This window comes from Erinaceus europaeus, chromosome 19 (genome assembly GCF_950295315.1).
Source record: "Erinaceus europaeus chromosome 19, mEriEur2.1, whole genome shotgun sequence".
In the NCBI taxonomy this organism is placed as follows: Eukaryota; Metazoa; Chordata; class Mammalia; order Eulipotyphla; family Erinaceidae; genus Erinaceus; species Erinaceus europaeus.
The window spans coordinates 40,573,109-40,590,056 of NC_080180.1; the positions used below are offsets into that span (position 1 = coordinate 40,573,109).

Genomic DNA, 16,948 nt, shown 5'->3' on the forward strand with positions numbered 1-16,948 from the left:
GGTTACAAATTCTAGAGTGCTTTGATCTTCTTCTAATGTTAAGGGTATATAATTTTTTACCTGTCTCTTGCCCTGCTTCAGACTCCCATCAGAATTCTTGGAAAATTCTAAGGAACTTTTGACTGATTAGAGGGGTTCTTATGACTCAAATCTCATCTCTTTTCAAATTCATACTGCATATCAAGGTCTCACTGAAGTAATTCATTCATAAATTCATGAATTGTCCTACTTATCAAATATTTTTGCACACTTAAGTACCACACTGTCATCTTTTTGCATAAAAATCTCAATGCCCCTATGAATTGAGATAGGGATTTTTATTCTCTGTTTTACAAAGAAAAATGAGATTTTACTTACATTAGATTGACTGTTCAAGGTCACAGTTACACCAAGGAACTGCTAGAGGCATAAATACCTGTTTACTTAGTTTGGAACACTGAACTTTATAGTCACTGAATTAGTGATTCCTGTTTCTTTTATGAAACACAGTCCACTAGTAGTACTTAATTTTCTACTATTGAACTTGCATCTTCTATCTCACATTTCAAGAACCTTTTTAGTTCCTGTGCATTTTTTTTTAAGTCAGATAATTCTTTCAAAACTACATTTACTATTCTTGTTATTATTATTGACCAGAACACTGCTCAATTCAGCTTTATGTTGTTAATGGGAGGTGGGAGTAAATCTGGGAATTTGTAGCCTCAGGCAAGAAAGTTTTTTTGCATAACCATTATGTTATCCCCTTTGTCTTCTGCTCAGCTGCTCCCCCAACCAGATAATTCTTATCCCAGCCTCAATTCCAGTATGTTTCATTTGCCTTCCTTATAATTTTAAAAGTAATGTTTTCCCTGGATAAACTAGTACATTTTAATCTCATTCCACCCTTTCTTATGAAGCAATGTCAATGTACAAAATGGTACAATGGAAACAATATTCCGTGCATCTCTCCTGCCTTCTTCATTTTGAGAATATCTGGACCCAAACTAGTGAACTATACATAGTTTGTGTTTTTTTGTTTTTTTTTTCTTTCTACCAGAGCACTGTTCAGTTCTGGCTTATGCTGGGGCGGGGGACTGAACCTAGGACTTTGGAGCCTCAGGCATTAGAGTCTTTGCATAACCACTATACTATCGATCCCTGACCGAAATAGTATATATATACATATATATACATATATGTGTGACTAGTCAGTAATTAAACTTCATTCAGTTTTAATAAAGTTACTAAAAGTGTCCCAAGACTTTTTTGACTTAAATTTTTTGATGCACAGAATATTGTAAATGCAGGCATTCCTTTGTCCGACAATCTCTTCCCCCAACGTCCAAATTCAACAATTGGAAAGTCCCTGTGATTCGTACTCACAGGGTGAAAATGGCAGATTTAGGGCCACGCGTTCTCCCGCCCCGCCCCGCCCCGCCCCCAGTGAGCGTCTTTAGGTCACTTACGTCACACGCCCTCCCGGAAGTGCCTCCGAGTAAACGGTGGGGGCGTGTCTCCAGGCAGCTCCGCGTGTAGTTGCCGGAGAAACGCGGGAAGTCCGGCCTGGGCTGTTACATTCTTTGCAAAGGTGGTTTCTATATTTTCCCCAGCGAGCTGCGGGCCCGTCTGCGGGCCCAGAACGTGAGCCTGCCTTGCTCTCTGCCGCGACGCCATGGAGGTGGTGGAGGCCGCCGCGGCTCAGCTGGAAACTCTGAAATTCAATGTCACCGGCGCTGGGGCTGATCAAGGTCAGGCGGAGCAGTCTCCCCGCTCCGTAACGGACGCGGCACCGAGGCCCCCGTCGCCGTCGGATGCGGACACCCCCGGTGCTGGGCAGGCCGCGGAGGCTCAGCCCGTGGCAGTTGCGGAGCCCGCACCCGGCGGGAACTGCGTCACTGGCCCCGGCGCCACAGGGCTGGTGGCGACCCCGGACTTAGGAACCTCGGACTCGGACTCGGACAGGTCGGGCACCTGCGGGCTCGGAGCTTCGGGGGCGGCTCTGCCCTGCGAGGGGAGCGGGGACTGAAGGCGGAGGAGCGAGCGAGGGTTGGGGGGTGAAGCGGAGCCTGAAGGGGTGCGGGGAGGGGCCCGGCTAGGGCGCACGTGGCGCGGGGACCGCCCCTCCTCCCCGATCTCTGCTAATTGCTTTAGGGATCGAAAGTTGGAGAATCCGACCTCTGTTCTGCTAGAATTGGTAATCTTAGAAGACCCGGTGTTTAGAGCATGCTGTTCATGTATATTATCAGACTCTTAAGAAGAATTGATTTTTTTTTTTTTAAACTACTCAGCTTGACAGATCTCATGGTGGCTTTAATGTTGACTATGGCATCAACTTTTTTTTTTTTTTCCCCTCCATACAGCTTTTAGCGTGTGGGCTTGCTTTCTGAATCAAGAAAGTTGAATCTCGGTTAAAGAATTGTATTTTATATTTCTAGGAATTGACTTATGGCTTTTCCGTGAATTCTTAGAATCCTTGCAGGGAGCATATGCCATCATGAGTTTAAAGACATTGTATGTAGGGAGTCGGGCGGTAGCACAGCAGGTTAAGTGCTCATTGCGCAAGGACCGGGGTAAGGATCCGGGTTCGAGCCCCTGACTCCCCACCTGCAGGGGAGGTGAAACTGGTCTGCAGGTGTCTTTCTCTCCCCCTCTGTCTTCCCTTCCTCTCTCGATTTCTCTCTGTCCTATCCAACAACGACGACATAAATAACAAGAATAGCTACAATAGTATAAAAGGGGCAACAAAAGGAATACGTATTAAAAAAAGATATTGCATATAGTCTCGTGTGTTTTGCAAAGGTTTTATGAGTTCTTTTGACTTTAGCCCCCATGTCTTTTCATGGTAACTCCTCTGTGGTGATGTCCTGGGATAATTCACTTCTTTTTGGGAAGAGCCACCTCCTAGGCCTCTAGAATTAAAACGTTTTAACTGTAGGGTTCCACGGAGCAGGGCCCTCCTGTTACTTTCTGGTAATAGAAAGTATTACCTTGCTGGTTCCTTCAAGATATTTCCCACCAACTCAAACTTACCTGAGATGTTTACGTTTTCCCAACCCTCTCACTTAGACTGTAGGAAGGGGGTTGGTTGCTTACTTTGATTGCCTGTTTGTTGAGCATCCTACAAAAATAGAAGAAATCCAAGAGCGTGCAAGATGGCTAAGGTAATGCACTGCCTGCTTATGTTCTCTCCCACAGCAGGAGCCAAGCAGTAATAAACTGAGGCAGACAACTACTCTGGATGCTGGGCTTTGGAATTTGCCTAAGAAGAGACTTGTAGATTGATGAATACTAGCTGCCCACTAGACCCTTCCTTACCTGTGGCCAGTTAGGAAGGAAAGTTAGCAGTACTGAACAACCAGCAAGTAGGGGGTGGGACTAAAGGAGCACAAAGCCCCAGATCTTAACCCATCCTGATCTCTTTTGCCATTTAGGTGTGGTAGGCTACTGGAACCCAACCTTCTTGGGATGGATTTGCTAACGTATTTTTCTCTCACCACTCCTTTAAAATCTTCCAAGTGGTTGTTCTTGAGCTAAAAAAGTGCTTTCCTTAATAAATTTAGCTTTTTTTAAATTAGTGATTGAATTAATAATGATCACCAAGGTAACAAGATTGTGCGATAAGAGGGATACAATCACATACAATTACCATCACCAGAGTTCAGTATCCCATCCCCTCCATTGGAAGCTTCTCTATTCTTTCTCTCTCTGGAAATATGGACCAAAGATCTTTTTTTTCTTTATCATTAAGAAAATTTATTAAAATGTTTTTTTCTTTATTGGGGAATTAATGTTTTACATTTGACAGTAGATACAATAGGTTGTACATGCATAACATTCCTCAGTTTTCCATATAACAATGCAACCCCCACTAGGTCCTCTGTCATCCTTTTTGGACCTGTATTCTTCACCCACCCAAGTCTTTTGCTTTGGTGAAATACGCCAATTCCAGTTCAGGTTCTACTTGCATTTTCTCTTCGATCTTGTTTTTCAACTTCTGCCTGAGAGTGAGATCATTCCATATTCATCCTTCTGTTTCTGACTTAGTTCACTTAACATGAATTTTTCAAGCTTCGTCCAAGATTGGCTGAAAATGGTGAAGTCATTATTTTTTTTATATAGCTGAGTAGTATTCCATTGTGTATATATATATACCACAACTTGCTCAGCCACTCATCTGTTGTTGGACACCTGGGTTGCTTCCAGGTTTTGGCTATTACAAATTGCGCTACTAAGAACATAGGTTTACACAAATGTTTTTGGATGGGTGTGTTGGGTTCCTTAGGATATATCCCCAGGAGAGGAATTGCAGGATCATAGGGTAGGTCTATCTTTTTGGGGTGCAGAAGGTGGAAGGTCTAGCTTCTGTAATTGCTTCTCTGCTGGATGTGGGTATTGACAGGTGGATCCATACCCCCAGCCTGAATACATTTACCCTTAATCCTTTTAGTAAATATCCTTAACATGCTGATTGTTGCTGTGCTTACTAAGGCTGTTCTCATGTTTGGTTGGATTTTTCCTAACAGGAAAACTTCCCCAAAAGTGTAGGACTTACATATATGAGACCCCAGGTTCCATCTCTGACTCTCAATATGTAGAAAGAGTTCTTTGGTGTCTCTCTCTCTCTCTCTCTCTGGTTAAATAAAAAAAATTTTTTTAAGCTGTTGTAGAATTTTAAACAAAGATGGCACACGTAAGTTCACATTCTAATATGCTTTGCTCTGTAGGGGTGAACTTGAATTGGGTTAAAGAGTGAAAACAAGAGTGGGTGGGACGAGGCTGATGTGGAAACAGTTATAAAGTTTGCTTCAGTCTGCAATGTGGCCCCATGGTTGTCTGGATTCAGTATTTTGAAGTCACCCAGACCAAGCTTGCAAGATTAAAGTATAAGGCTATCATAGTAAGAGTTTACCTTGCCTTTCATGAGAACTAGGGTTTTTCATCCCCTCTCCTCCCGAGAGTAAATATTAGCAGGGGTTTGGAAACTTTCCTTGATTGATTAAATATTACAGTAGGTGTTCTTGAACGATGTCATTTCTTTTTAATATTGATGAGAAAAATGAACATTCCTGGTGAGCGTCGAATGAAGGACTTTTGCTATTTAGGATCTGCCTTCCTTTATAATTTTTTTTCACTTAAAGTCAGTTTCCAGGAAATAGACCCATCAGTGATGTATAGTTACCTCCAGAATACTAAGTTTTGAATTCTACCAGCAATAGTGGAAAATGTAAAGTAGATAATAATTGAATAGTATTGTTTTAATACAGATAAAGCCTTAACTGATTTTCTAACTTCTTTCTCTACAGTGAAACAGATTCAGATAGCTCAAGCTCCTCTTCTTCTTCCTCATCTTCCTCATCCTCTCATATATCCCTTCCTTCCGTGCCGTCAGATGGAGAAGAGGATTTGCAAGTTGAGAAGGAAAATAAGAATTTTCCCCTGAAAACCAAAGATGAGTTACTTCTTAATGTAAGTATTTCTGTTCATTGCCAATTTACATTCTCCTGATTTTTAGTATGGTACTCATATTTTCATTTGGCCTATGTATTCTCCCTGAATTTGAAAGCTATTCTCATGTTTGTTTATTTTTAGACGATCCTTTATTATATATAGTCTATTATTTGTTTTGGATAGAGACCGAGAGAAATTGAGAGAGGAGTGGGAGATAGAGACACACCTGTGGCACTGCTTCACTGTTTGAAGATTTCCCCCGGCAGGTGGGACCAGGAACTTGAACCTCTGTCCCTGTGCACTATAATGTAATCAGGCGCACCACCACCTGCTCCCCATTCTCATGTTCTTATTGGGCAAATGTTCTGTATTCCTTTGACTTTTCTATGAAAGAGAGCATTGATCTGGATAATTTCTAAGGTCGCTTCTAACTATGATAGTTAATTATTGTTATTGCTGGGACATGAATTTTAGCTTGCTGTTATAATTCTTAAAATAATATTTCCTTGAAGATAACTTCTTGTGTAGAATTGCAGTCTTTTTTTTCTTCCTATAAGCCAGAAAGTTTTTGCTCAGTATTCTTTGTAATTGTTCACTTTTAACTGACTGTATTTAGAGATATAGTGAAATTATAATGGATTGAACTGTTTGGGATTCCTATTTACTTGATATTTTTGGAGTGCTCTACTATTACAGTTGGAGAATGCTTATTAATACTTGGTAGGTTTAGTTTGTAAAGTTGACTCTGGTATTGTTATTTCTGCTTATATTGTAAGCTAGTGGGGGTTCTGGTTGAGTCATCATGATCTAATAGGAAACTCGGACTTAAAGAATATGGGTTATATTGCCACCATTTACTTCACCTACCCCATAGACACATGTGCCCCATCCCCTCCATTGGAAACTTCCCTGTTCTTTATCCCTCTGGGAGTATAGATCAGAATTTTTTATGGGGCACAGAAGGTGCAATGTCTGGCTTCTGTAATTACTTCTTCACTGGACCTGGGCATTGACAGGTCAATCTATATCCCCAGCCTGTCTCTCTGTCTTTCCCTAGTGGGGTCCGGTTCTGGAAAAGTGAGATTTTTGGGACACATTGATGAATGATGCCCAGGGAAGTCAGGATATCCCCATAGTAGCATCTGCAACTTGGTGGCTGAAAGATGGTAAGCTACAAAGCAGGATACATTATTTAATAAACAGGAACCCAAAGGTTCCTGAGCAGATGAAATTAGGGGTCTTTTTTGTGGGAAGAAGCTGGGAAGCCTATTTTAGGTCTACAATTCAACAGTCATAAGTGGATTTTCCTTATACTCTTTTGACTTAGTAGTTGTTTTTTTCACCAAGCTTAAAATTTGGCCATTGATAATCCTATGTAAAAATCATGGAGAGGATTTATGCTAATTAGCATGGAGCCTGATGCACAGTTCTGAATGTCTTTGAACTAGGGAGATGGGTATTTGGATTGCTTGGGTGTGAATCACAGTCATTTCTATTTGGGGAGTGTGTGTGTAGGGAAATAAGTGTTGGGGGCCGGGGAGAGAGCACTGGGCAAGTGTGAGGGCAGAAGTGTAAGAGAGCCAGTTAACAATGGAAGTGAGAATGTGTCTTTTATTTTGAGGAGGGTGGCAGTTAGGTGGGTGGTATAAACCCCACACAAGAGTTTGTGTTCTCACAAGGGAAAAAGGCATATCTGTTTTAGGAGATGCTGTTCAGATAGCAATAATAGTTGTCCTATATAGAAAGAGAAAGGGAAATGCTTTGGAGAGATTATTTAGTATGACTTCTATTGGACTAAAGTGGTTGTTTTCAACAGAGATTATCAAGATAAGGGGGACTTGCTATAAATTTTATGAAATAGGCAAGCCATTGGGAACAAAAACATCTATTGAGGATCTTCTTCCTGGTTTGTTTACTTACTTTTGAAAAATACCTCTTGGACATTTTCATCATTTGTTGTTGGGATTTATTTATTTAGTTTCATGAGGGAGAGCATGTGAAGCTACTCCCCTGCAGGTGGGGAGCCAGGGGCTCAAACTGGGATCCTTATGCAGGTCCTTGCGCTTCGTACCCCGTGCATTTAACTCGCTGTGCTACCACGGGACTCCCTTGACTGTTTATCTTTAGATTCATTTTTTTTTTTCTTTTTGCCTCTAGGCTTATCACTGGGGCTCAGTGCCTGCACTATGAACCCACTGCTCCTGGCAGCCATTTTTCCTATTTTTATTGGCTAGGACAGAAATTAGAGGGGAGGGGAAGGCAGAGAGGGAGCTAGAGAGACACCTGCAGACCAGCTTCACTGCCTGTGCAGTGACTCCTCTGCAGGTGGGGATCTGGAGGCTCGAACCTGAATCCTGTACGGGTCCCTGGATTCATTTTTTTTTTTTTTAATATTCTATTTATTTATTAAGGAGAAAGATAGGAGGGGAGAGAGAGACAGGGAGAGAGTGAAAGAACCAGACATCACTCTGGTACATGTGCTGCCATGGATTGAACTCAGAACCTCATCCTTGAGAGTCCAGTGCTTTATCCACTACACCACCTCCCGGACCACTGATTCATCCTTTTAATTCTAGCTTGTCCATAGATTTTTGTGTCCCTAGGTCTTAGTGCTATCAGAATTGCCCATTTTTATCTTCCATATGCATATACTGACTGATTTTTTTTTCCCTCTAATTCTTTACTCTCTTTGGGGAGAATTTTGCTACTTAGATTTATTTACTTATTTATTTTTCTGAAGATAGTCATTCTCCCTGGGAAGTGCCCATCTTTCCTCATAACTAAGTTTGGTTGGGCCCAGTCTTCTGGTTTAGCATTTAGACTTACGCAATAGAGGCTATTCATGGAGTTAGTAATTCCCTAATGAAATTTTGAAGAAAAGAAATGTTCTTTGCTGAAAGGTACATATAAATTAAAATGAGCCAATCAGTTGGTGCACATTTCATGGTTTGTTTTGGATTTTTGAAGCTCTCTTAAACATAGATAGGCTTGAATGAACCCGTTTTCCTCCCCCACCCCTTTATAAAGTACACCATGTGTTAGGCAATTTTGTATTGTCCTTAAGGTATGCTGAGCTTAAATTTTACCCCATTTAGGCTATCAAGCAGTAATGTTTTTTTCTTCATATGTGTAGCCTTATAAATCTTTTCCCATTGTTGGAATATTAGATCATATGTTAACTGTTACAAAGGGTGTGTGTGTGTGTGTGTGTGTGTGTGTGTGTGTGTGTGTGTGTGGTGTAACCATGGCCTCCTGCATACACGATCTCACTATTCTCTCCCGTTGTTTTCATGGGGTGGAGGAGATACCACAGTGCTGAAATTTCCTGTTGTCATAGCACCTTTCTTGTACTGGGGTAGGAACCTGGATCCTGTACATTGTAGTGCAGGCACCCTACCTTGTGAGCTGTGCCCTTGGGTCATTCATTCAAAGTATGCATATGGTGGGTACAGTAAAGCAACTCTGAAATTGTTCTTGGGTTGACAGGGTTTAGTTAAAACTTGGTGTTTTTGTTTTGTTTTTGCCTCCCTGGTTATCACTGAGACTCGGTGCCAGCCCTACAAATACACTGCTCCTGGCAGCCATTTCTTCCATTTTATTGGATAGGACAGAGAGAACTTGAGAGGGGAGGGGAAGATAGAGAGGGAGGGAGAAACATAGACACCTGCAGACCTGCTTCACTTGTGAAGTGTCCCTTTTGCAGGTGGGGAGTAGGGGCTCAAACTTGGGCAGGCCTTTGCACTTCATACTGTGTATACTAAACCAGTTGCATCACCGTCTGGCCCCAAAACTTGGATTTTTTAAAAAGCAGTGGAGGGAAGAGAAAGAAGAATGATTAGGTAGGTAATAAGAGGCATTGAAGACTCTTTTTATCATGTCACAATTTGCAACATAAGGAATTAGAAAAGTATCCCTTTAAATGTAAGCTCTTCAAAGTTGAGATATGTATATATATAACTTACAATAAATGTGAAGCACTATGAATTACAGCTTCAGGACTGCACTAAATGACATATGGCTGATTTGTTTCAATGAATAGGAAAATTAGGGTGGCTTTTTGTTTGTTTTGTTTTTTGAAAAAAAATTCTTAATGATTTATACCTGGAATTCTCCATTTACTTAAGTCAGAGGTAATTCAAATTGTAGTCACAAAGACATTATGAGATTGTGATATTTCAAAGTTTTTAATCAGCAATGAATTTTAAAATCAAGTGTTTATTGTTATCTACTATGAAAGGTTTACCATATCCTATTTTTTGTTTGTTTGTTGGTTGGTTGGTTTTATCACTGGGGTTTCAGTGCTCTGAAGACATTTTTTTTTCTTGGATAGAGACAGACAAGGAGAAGGGAAGGGTGGGAGGAGGGAGAAAGTCTATAATTCGATACCAGATATTTAAAAAAAAAAAAAGAACCCAGTGGAAGGGGAGTAGTTATATTGCTTGTGGTGGCCAAGGAAAGCATCAGGACTTTGAATTTCTATGAAAGATGAATGGGTTATATGTGGAAAGGTGGTTGGTGAAGAAAATAAAAACTTTCCCAGCCAAAGGGCAAAATCTGTTGCATAACAATTGCTTTCCCAGTGTTGGTTGCATGATGAATTCTTAGGGAACATTTGTCCATTTTATTTTTATTTTCATAGCCAATGGCACTAATAGTTAATGATTTTCCCCCCCTACTATCTGGCACTGCATTTTCTCTTACTACTCTATATAAAATTAGTATAGATTTAATAAAATACGTGAAATGCCCAGTGGCCATATTTCCCTCCCTCCCTCCTTTCTCTTTCTTTTTCTTTTATTTGATAGGACAGAGAAGTTGAGAGGAGAGGGTGGAGAAAGAGATGGACAGAGAAAGATAGACACCTGCAGACAAGTGGTCAAGCATCTCCCCTCCCTCCGCCCCCCCAGCAGGGAGGGAGCACGGGCTCAAAAACCTTTGTTATGGTGACATGGGTCTTCAATCAGCTGCAGCTGCACCACTGCTCACTGTTGAGGTGGTTTTTTTTGTGTGTGTGGAGCTAGGGCCTCATACATTCATTCTATGGGCTGACTTTTTTTTTAATTATTATTTACAAAGCAGAGTGAAAGTGAGAGACGTCTAGGGGAAAAAGTGACACTTGATTTTGAGTAAGTAAATAATAATTTATTTGGTGATAGCATAGATATTTATCTCTAGATACAGGTACTGTACATATGAAATAGATTCTATTTTGTTTAAATCTTGGACAATAGCAATGGAATAGTGGTTCGTCAGAAATGTTCTTTCCCTAGTACAATAATCAGATCAGCATTAAGAGTTCATAGTAATTAACATTAAGAGTTATAATAACATGACACTTGTTACCATGGTTATCACTGGGCTCAGTTCTGGCACTATGAATCCACCGCTCCCAGTGGCCATTTTTTCCTTATTTATTTATTTTTTTCTCTTTTTTATTTGAAAGAAAGAGAAATTGAGAAGAGAAGGAAGATAGCAGGGGAGAGAAAGTTAGTCACCTGCAGACCTGTTGCACAGCTTGGAAAGCACCCACCCTGTAGGTGTGGAACAGGGGCTCAAACCTGAGTCTTTCTGCCTGGGGATAGATGCACTTAACTGGGTGAGGTCTTAAATTAGACTTACTGATGTCTGAAAGCAGACTGGTTCTGTTAATAGCTGAGTACGCTTTGTGATACTTTGTGATAGAGTGCTGTTGGAATGGAGGTAAAGCTATGCTATCCAGTTGACTTTTTTGCAGTGATGGAAATGTTTTAGTTCCTAGCTGTCTCTATACTGTAATTATTATTGGAAATGTGACCAGTGTACCTGAACACTATGTTTTAAATTTTATCTTAATAAACATTTACAGTTTTTCCAAATTTTTGTTAGTGACAGGCGGGGATACTCACCACTATACTAACGAGGACTGAAATTTTTGTTAGTGATTGACTACATACAGGACTATAGTTCTACAACATACCCACCACCAGAATTCTATGACTTAGTCCCTACTTACAGTTTTTTATCAGTTAACCTTAAGTAATCTAAAGTAGTGTCCAACTTTGAATAAACAGGATTAAAGGAATTTTTTTTTCCTTACTACAACATTTCTCAGTTCTGGCTTACAGGGTGTTGAACCTGGGACTTTGGAGCCTCAGGCATGAGAGTCTCTTTGCATAACCATTATGCTATCTACCCCTTGGATTAAAGGAATCTTTCCCATCCAGTAACCCATCTTTTCATGACAATTATAGGGGAATCTAGACACACATTTTAGTCTTCCTAACTGTCAATTAAAAGAAAACACTTTTTTTATTTTCAGTACACTTGTTTTCATGTATTATATGATGAAATTCTTCCTAGTCCAGTTTTCCCTCATCACTTCAGATTTAATATATTTTTTTACTTTGTCTGTCTTTACTACTCGATAACTAGTCATGCTCCTTAGATGTGCCGTCCTCACCTCCCACCCCACCCCACCCCACCCCACACACAATGGAGAGTATTTTTCTTTTTCTGTCATGCACGTATGTCATTTCTGCATCTGCACTCTTAAACATACTGATTGGTTTTTATTTCATTTAGGGCATTATGAGGCTGAGGAGGAGTTTTGCTCATTATCTTAGCCAGGGCATCTGCTGTGTTATCACAGAGCAGAGATTTAATCTAATAACTGTAATGATATTTGCTGCTACAAACCTGAGATATCTATGCATCAGTCTTTGACTGGAGCTTCTTCAGAACCTCCCTCTTTTTTTTTACCCCCCTTGTATTTTTTTTTTCTTTTTAAATTTTTTTACATTTATTTATTTATTTATTTTCCCTTTTGTTGCCCTTGTTGTTTATCGTTGTTGTTGTTTTTGCTGTCATCGTTGTTGGATAGGACAGAGAGAAATGGAGAGAGGAGGGGAAGACAGAGGGGGAGAGAAAGATAGACACCTGCGGACCTGCTTGACAACCTGTGAAGTGACTCCCCTGCAGGTGGGGAGCTGGGGGCTCGAACTGGGATCCTTATGCCGATCTTTGTGCTTTGCACCACCTGCGCTTAACCCGCTGAGCTACGCCCGACTCCCCCCCCCCCTTGTATTTTTAAGAAGGTTGGATTGAGACCTGTTTCATTCCTTGAGAACGCTTTTTGAATTCCAGCCATTACATTTTCATTATCTGGTGTTTGTTCTGGAGGGGGAGAGGGAGAGGGAGTGGCCTCTTCTGAGATGCTCAATTTATTTAATAAACAAATTTGAAACACCTACTGTGTGATAGCTGTTGTAGTTGCTATGGCAGTGAAGAAGACAGGTCTTAGTTATTGTTAGATTTATTATCCACTTGGGGAAATGGACTCTAGGCAGATAAACCCATTGGATATTAGATAGTAATGCGTTTAGAAGAAAGAGAAACAGCATAATGTGATAAAAATGATTAGGCTTAGTGGTGGTTCAGTGTAGGACTTCAAGTTTAGTAATTAGAGAAGGATCCCTGACGTCCAAACATCAAGAAGAGATCTGACATTGTCCAGTCTAATAGGACAGCCTAAGAAATTTTCCTTTTGAACCTATAAAAGTTCTTCCTGTACTTTTGTTGATAAAGTTTGGGATGCCTCCTTTTTTCTCTCCACCTACCTTTGTCCTTCTCTTAGCATATTCTTTTAAAAGGGGTGTGTGTGTGTGTGTGTGTGTGTGTGTGTGTGTGTGTGTGTGCGCGTTTTCCTCCTTTGCCTCAGTCTCCAGAAATAAGTAGCTTGACTTTGATTTTTTTAAGTCATAAGTCAAGTTCAGTAGCAGACTCTGGAACTAGAATTCCTTAAGGATGGTTTCACTTCTCTGTGTTTTATGTATAGTATTATAAAACTTAAGTTTTATAGAGTTCTCATGCATATCACTTTTACAGGTTTGCTACTATTAAGAGATAATTCATTGGCCTTTCTTAGGAATGCTCAGGAAACTGCATTTCTGTTATAAGGTATTAGGATCACTGAACTGAAATTAGATGGATGGAGGTGACTAATGATAGCAGTGTCTGTGTCTTTTAGGTTGGATCTGTATGATATTACATATCATCCCCAATTACTGGCAAGATTTTAATCAGTACACATATCAGGAGCAGGGTGCCAACTGGAATTAAAGGAATTTATAGGCTGATCACACATGATTCCTTGCCTGTCTGTTTTCTCTAATCTTCCTTATACTGGGTGTTTCATACATCTTTAGAGGCAGAACATCAGAACTTCATCAGTGATTGTAGGCAGGCCTGTTCAGATTATTGAGAAATCATGTTATAATGACCACAGTAGATCACTAAAAAACATTTCTAATTAAAAAAAAATAAAACAGGAACAGGTAAATACTTGCTTAATAATAAAAAAAATCTCACACACCTGTCAGCTTAACTGCTTACAAACTTGATACTCTGGAAGTAACCAGTCATTTGAAATGAATCCATTCATAATTATAGTCAACAGCCAGGGAAGTAGATCAGCCAGCCCATCACAGCTCAAACTTGCATGCCTGAGTCCCCATCACCATCCAGTAACAGAACTGAGCAGTGATAATGTCTTTTCTTTCTCTCTTGCTTTCACTTGTTCACTTGACCCTCATTCTGTACATGCACACACACGTACCTTTTTCAAATACGGTAGGGTGTCTGTTTATATCTAACAACCACTCTTCTCTTTTCATCTCTCATAAACAGAGTGATCAATGTCATGGCAACCATGATGGAGCAGAAAGACAGTCACATCAGAAACTTACAAAAACAGTAATATAATGGAGTAATCCTTTAAAATAGACATTTACTCATGTACTTTTGAGGCTGCTAAAATATTTATTTATTAGACAGACAGAAATCATTGGGGTGTGGGAGAGAGAGAGAACAAGACATCAGCACTTGGGTGGGGATCGAGGACCTAAACCCTGCTCTTTGCACATTGTAATATGGATGTGCCACCTACCAAGCGTGCTACTGCCCATCCCCACCTTTGAGGCTTTTTATTTCTGGAGAAAAAAATGTTTAAATCAACATTGTTACTTATATGCACAAAACAAAAACAAATAACAACACAAAAAAACAAAACACCAAAATACAAAAGACTGAGAAATTAAGAATTTATAATAGCAAATAAAACATAAAATTGATTTGGATAAGCCTAAGGATTATGTAGGGCCTATACAAAGATAACTAATTAAATGTGACTTTAATTAATATAATACTTCTTCTTCTTCTAGCGTTTGCCCTTCTTCCGTAGCCAGTCAACAGCGTCAGGTTGAGCATGGCAAGACAGTTCTAAAGCTTTACTAATAAAATAAGCATGTGGGAATAGCTAGAAAAGTTCTAAGGATTGAAATATTGTTGGAGTAGACAGGGGAACTAGGCCCTATTTACAAGAGTAAAGCATTTGAAGGCCTAGTTGTTAGTGCCAATTGCTGTTGATACTGACATAAATCAATAGAAGTCATATAGCTTTTAGTGGAACACTAAAGTGCATGAGTATACTAGTATATTGAAATTTGTTTTTCAAATCTAGGGAAAACATGAATTATTCAACACATGGCAGTGAGTAATATTTAGGACAGACACAAAATCTTAAGTATAACATCAGCTTGGTGGAAATAAGCTCTCTGGCCCCATTGTCTCTCCTTGAATCTATGCTATTTGGTCTCCTTGGGAAGAAGATTGGACATTAAAGACTTGAAATTTATGTATGGTGGTTTTTGCTTACACCTTCTTCTCAGTATAACTTAGCTTTATTTAGGAGCCAGATAAAACCGTTGTTCTTAATCCCAGAACACTTAGGAAGCCTTTTATTTTTTCTGTAGAAGAACTTTCTAAATGTGACATAGTCTCTAAAGTGAAAAATGTAAATGATTACTAGGGGCTTGGGTGGTAGCACACTTGGTTGAGTGCACATATTACAGTGAACAGATACTCAGGTTTAAGCCCCTGGTTCCCACCGGTGGGGTAGAGGCTTTACAATCTCCAAAGCAGTGCAGCTGGTATATCCTTCTTCCCCCCCCCCTTTTTTTTTTTTATCTCCTTGCCTCTCAATTCCATCTTGAATAAATATTCCATGATTATGAAAACTGTTGACTGTGAAAACAAATTATAATTTAAGTCTGGTCAAATTCCCTTTTCTCAGTCCCTGTAGAGGAAAAGGATTACCCATAATATATTCATCTGTAAGAAACACATTATTTAGTTACTCCATCCTTTCCCATTTCTCTAAAAGTTATCTTTTCCTGAACTCCTGACATGCCACTAATAGGATCTTTGCCCTATTAAGCCTTCTGTACTTCTAAGAGTTAATTATAATCATTTGGCAAAGGTCAAAAATTAAAAGTTTACTTAATTTAAGGTAGGTTTTATTCCTAGATTTTTCCTCATCTTTACTTGAAAATATAGTTTCTATAGCAACTGAGGTACAGTTAACAGCAGGGTTCAAAAACAGAAACCCTTATAGAAATAAAGAAATTTAATTTTTAACCTAGACAGGGAAGCTGTCAGACAACTTCATAACTTCTTGGACTAAAGCCAATGTTCCGTTGACAGTGTTTCTGTATTTTTTCCTAAATAGGCCAAATTCTCTCTCTCTCTCTCTCTCTTTTCACTGAGACTCAGAAAAGATTGCTGTTTCTTTGTTTAGCTATATAATTACATTCACGATTAGCCAGCCAACTATAGCTAGCCTAGAGAGAGATTGCTGCTATGAGGAAAATATGACTTCTGGAATTCTCTGTCTTCAAGTTGAAAGACTCTGGGAGTTATCAGTTGTTCCTTTTCATTATATTGGGCTCCTTACTAATAGGTTGAATGTCTTGTTTCAGGTGTGACTAGAAATCTAGAATGGTACTTTCGTCTGTGTTCTTCGTCTTGCTAGATTAAAGATGTCACAACTTTTGCATTGCTTTGAAAGATGGAAATGCTGTCTGTCCCCTAACAGGGATGGCATCAGAGAGATGCTATGAGTAGCTAATATTATGAAATTGGAAACTATGCTCCCGGTATGTTCCTCCCCCCCTTTTTTTTTGTTGAATCAGGACCTCATAAATGTGATCCCCCCCCGACATGCTCCTGCCTTTTTTTCATTGAGATAAAGAGATAGAAAGGGGAGACATTGACACAGCACCAAAGTTTCCTGCATTGCTGTAGTATCTCCTAACTGGTGTTGGGCACAGACTTGGACTAGGTGCATGATAGAGCAGGTACCATGTCTGATGAATTACTTCTCAGTCCTATTTTTAATTTCTGTGTGTTGGGGTTAGAAGATCAGTCTTTTTTTTTCTTTCTTTCTTTTTTTTTTTTAATAGGAACTACCTTCTGTTGAAGAGCTCACTATTATTTTGCCAGAAGATATTGAATTAAAACCTCTCGGGATGGTTTCAAGTATTATTGAACAATTAGGTATGTAAATAATTTTTATCAACCTTATTCCTATCCAGGTATGCATTAATAAATGATCTAAGAAATTATGATGAGTGAATTTTGTGAAATATGTAATAGCTTTTCATTTTAAAGCCACTAAGTTCATTTGATTTTTCTTATATTTGATAGG

The 16,948-nt window shown here is 39.6% G+C and overlaps 1 protein-coding gene across 2 annotated transcripts in view; it reads left to right on the forward strand.

Moving 5' to 3' along the window:
• Nucleotides 1-1,477: 1,477 nt before the first annotated feature.
• Nucleotides 1,478-16,948, forward strand: part of NAF1 (nuclear assembly factor 1 ribonucleoprotein) — a 36,481-nt gene continuing 21,010 nt past the window's right edge. For both annotated transcript variants that reach the window (XM_007530376.3, XM_060178877.1), the window contains exons 1-3: nucleotides 1,478-1,941; nucleotides 5,283-5,445; nucleotides 16,704-16,797. In XM_007530376.3, coding sequence (XP_007530438.2) covers nucleotides 1,652-1,941; nucleotides 5,283-5,445; nucleotides 16,704-16,797 — 547 coding nt within the window. In that variant the 5' untranslated portion in view covers nucleotides 1,478-1,651. The remainder of the gene's footprint in view (nucleotides 1,942-5,282; nucleotides 5,446-16,703; nucleotides 16,798-16,948) is intronic.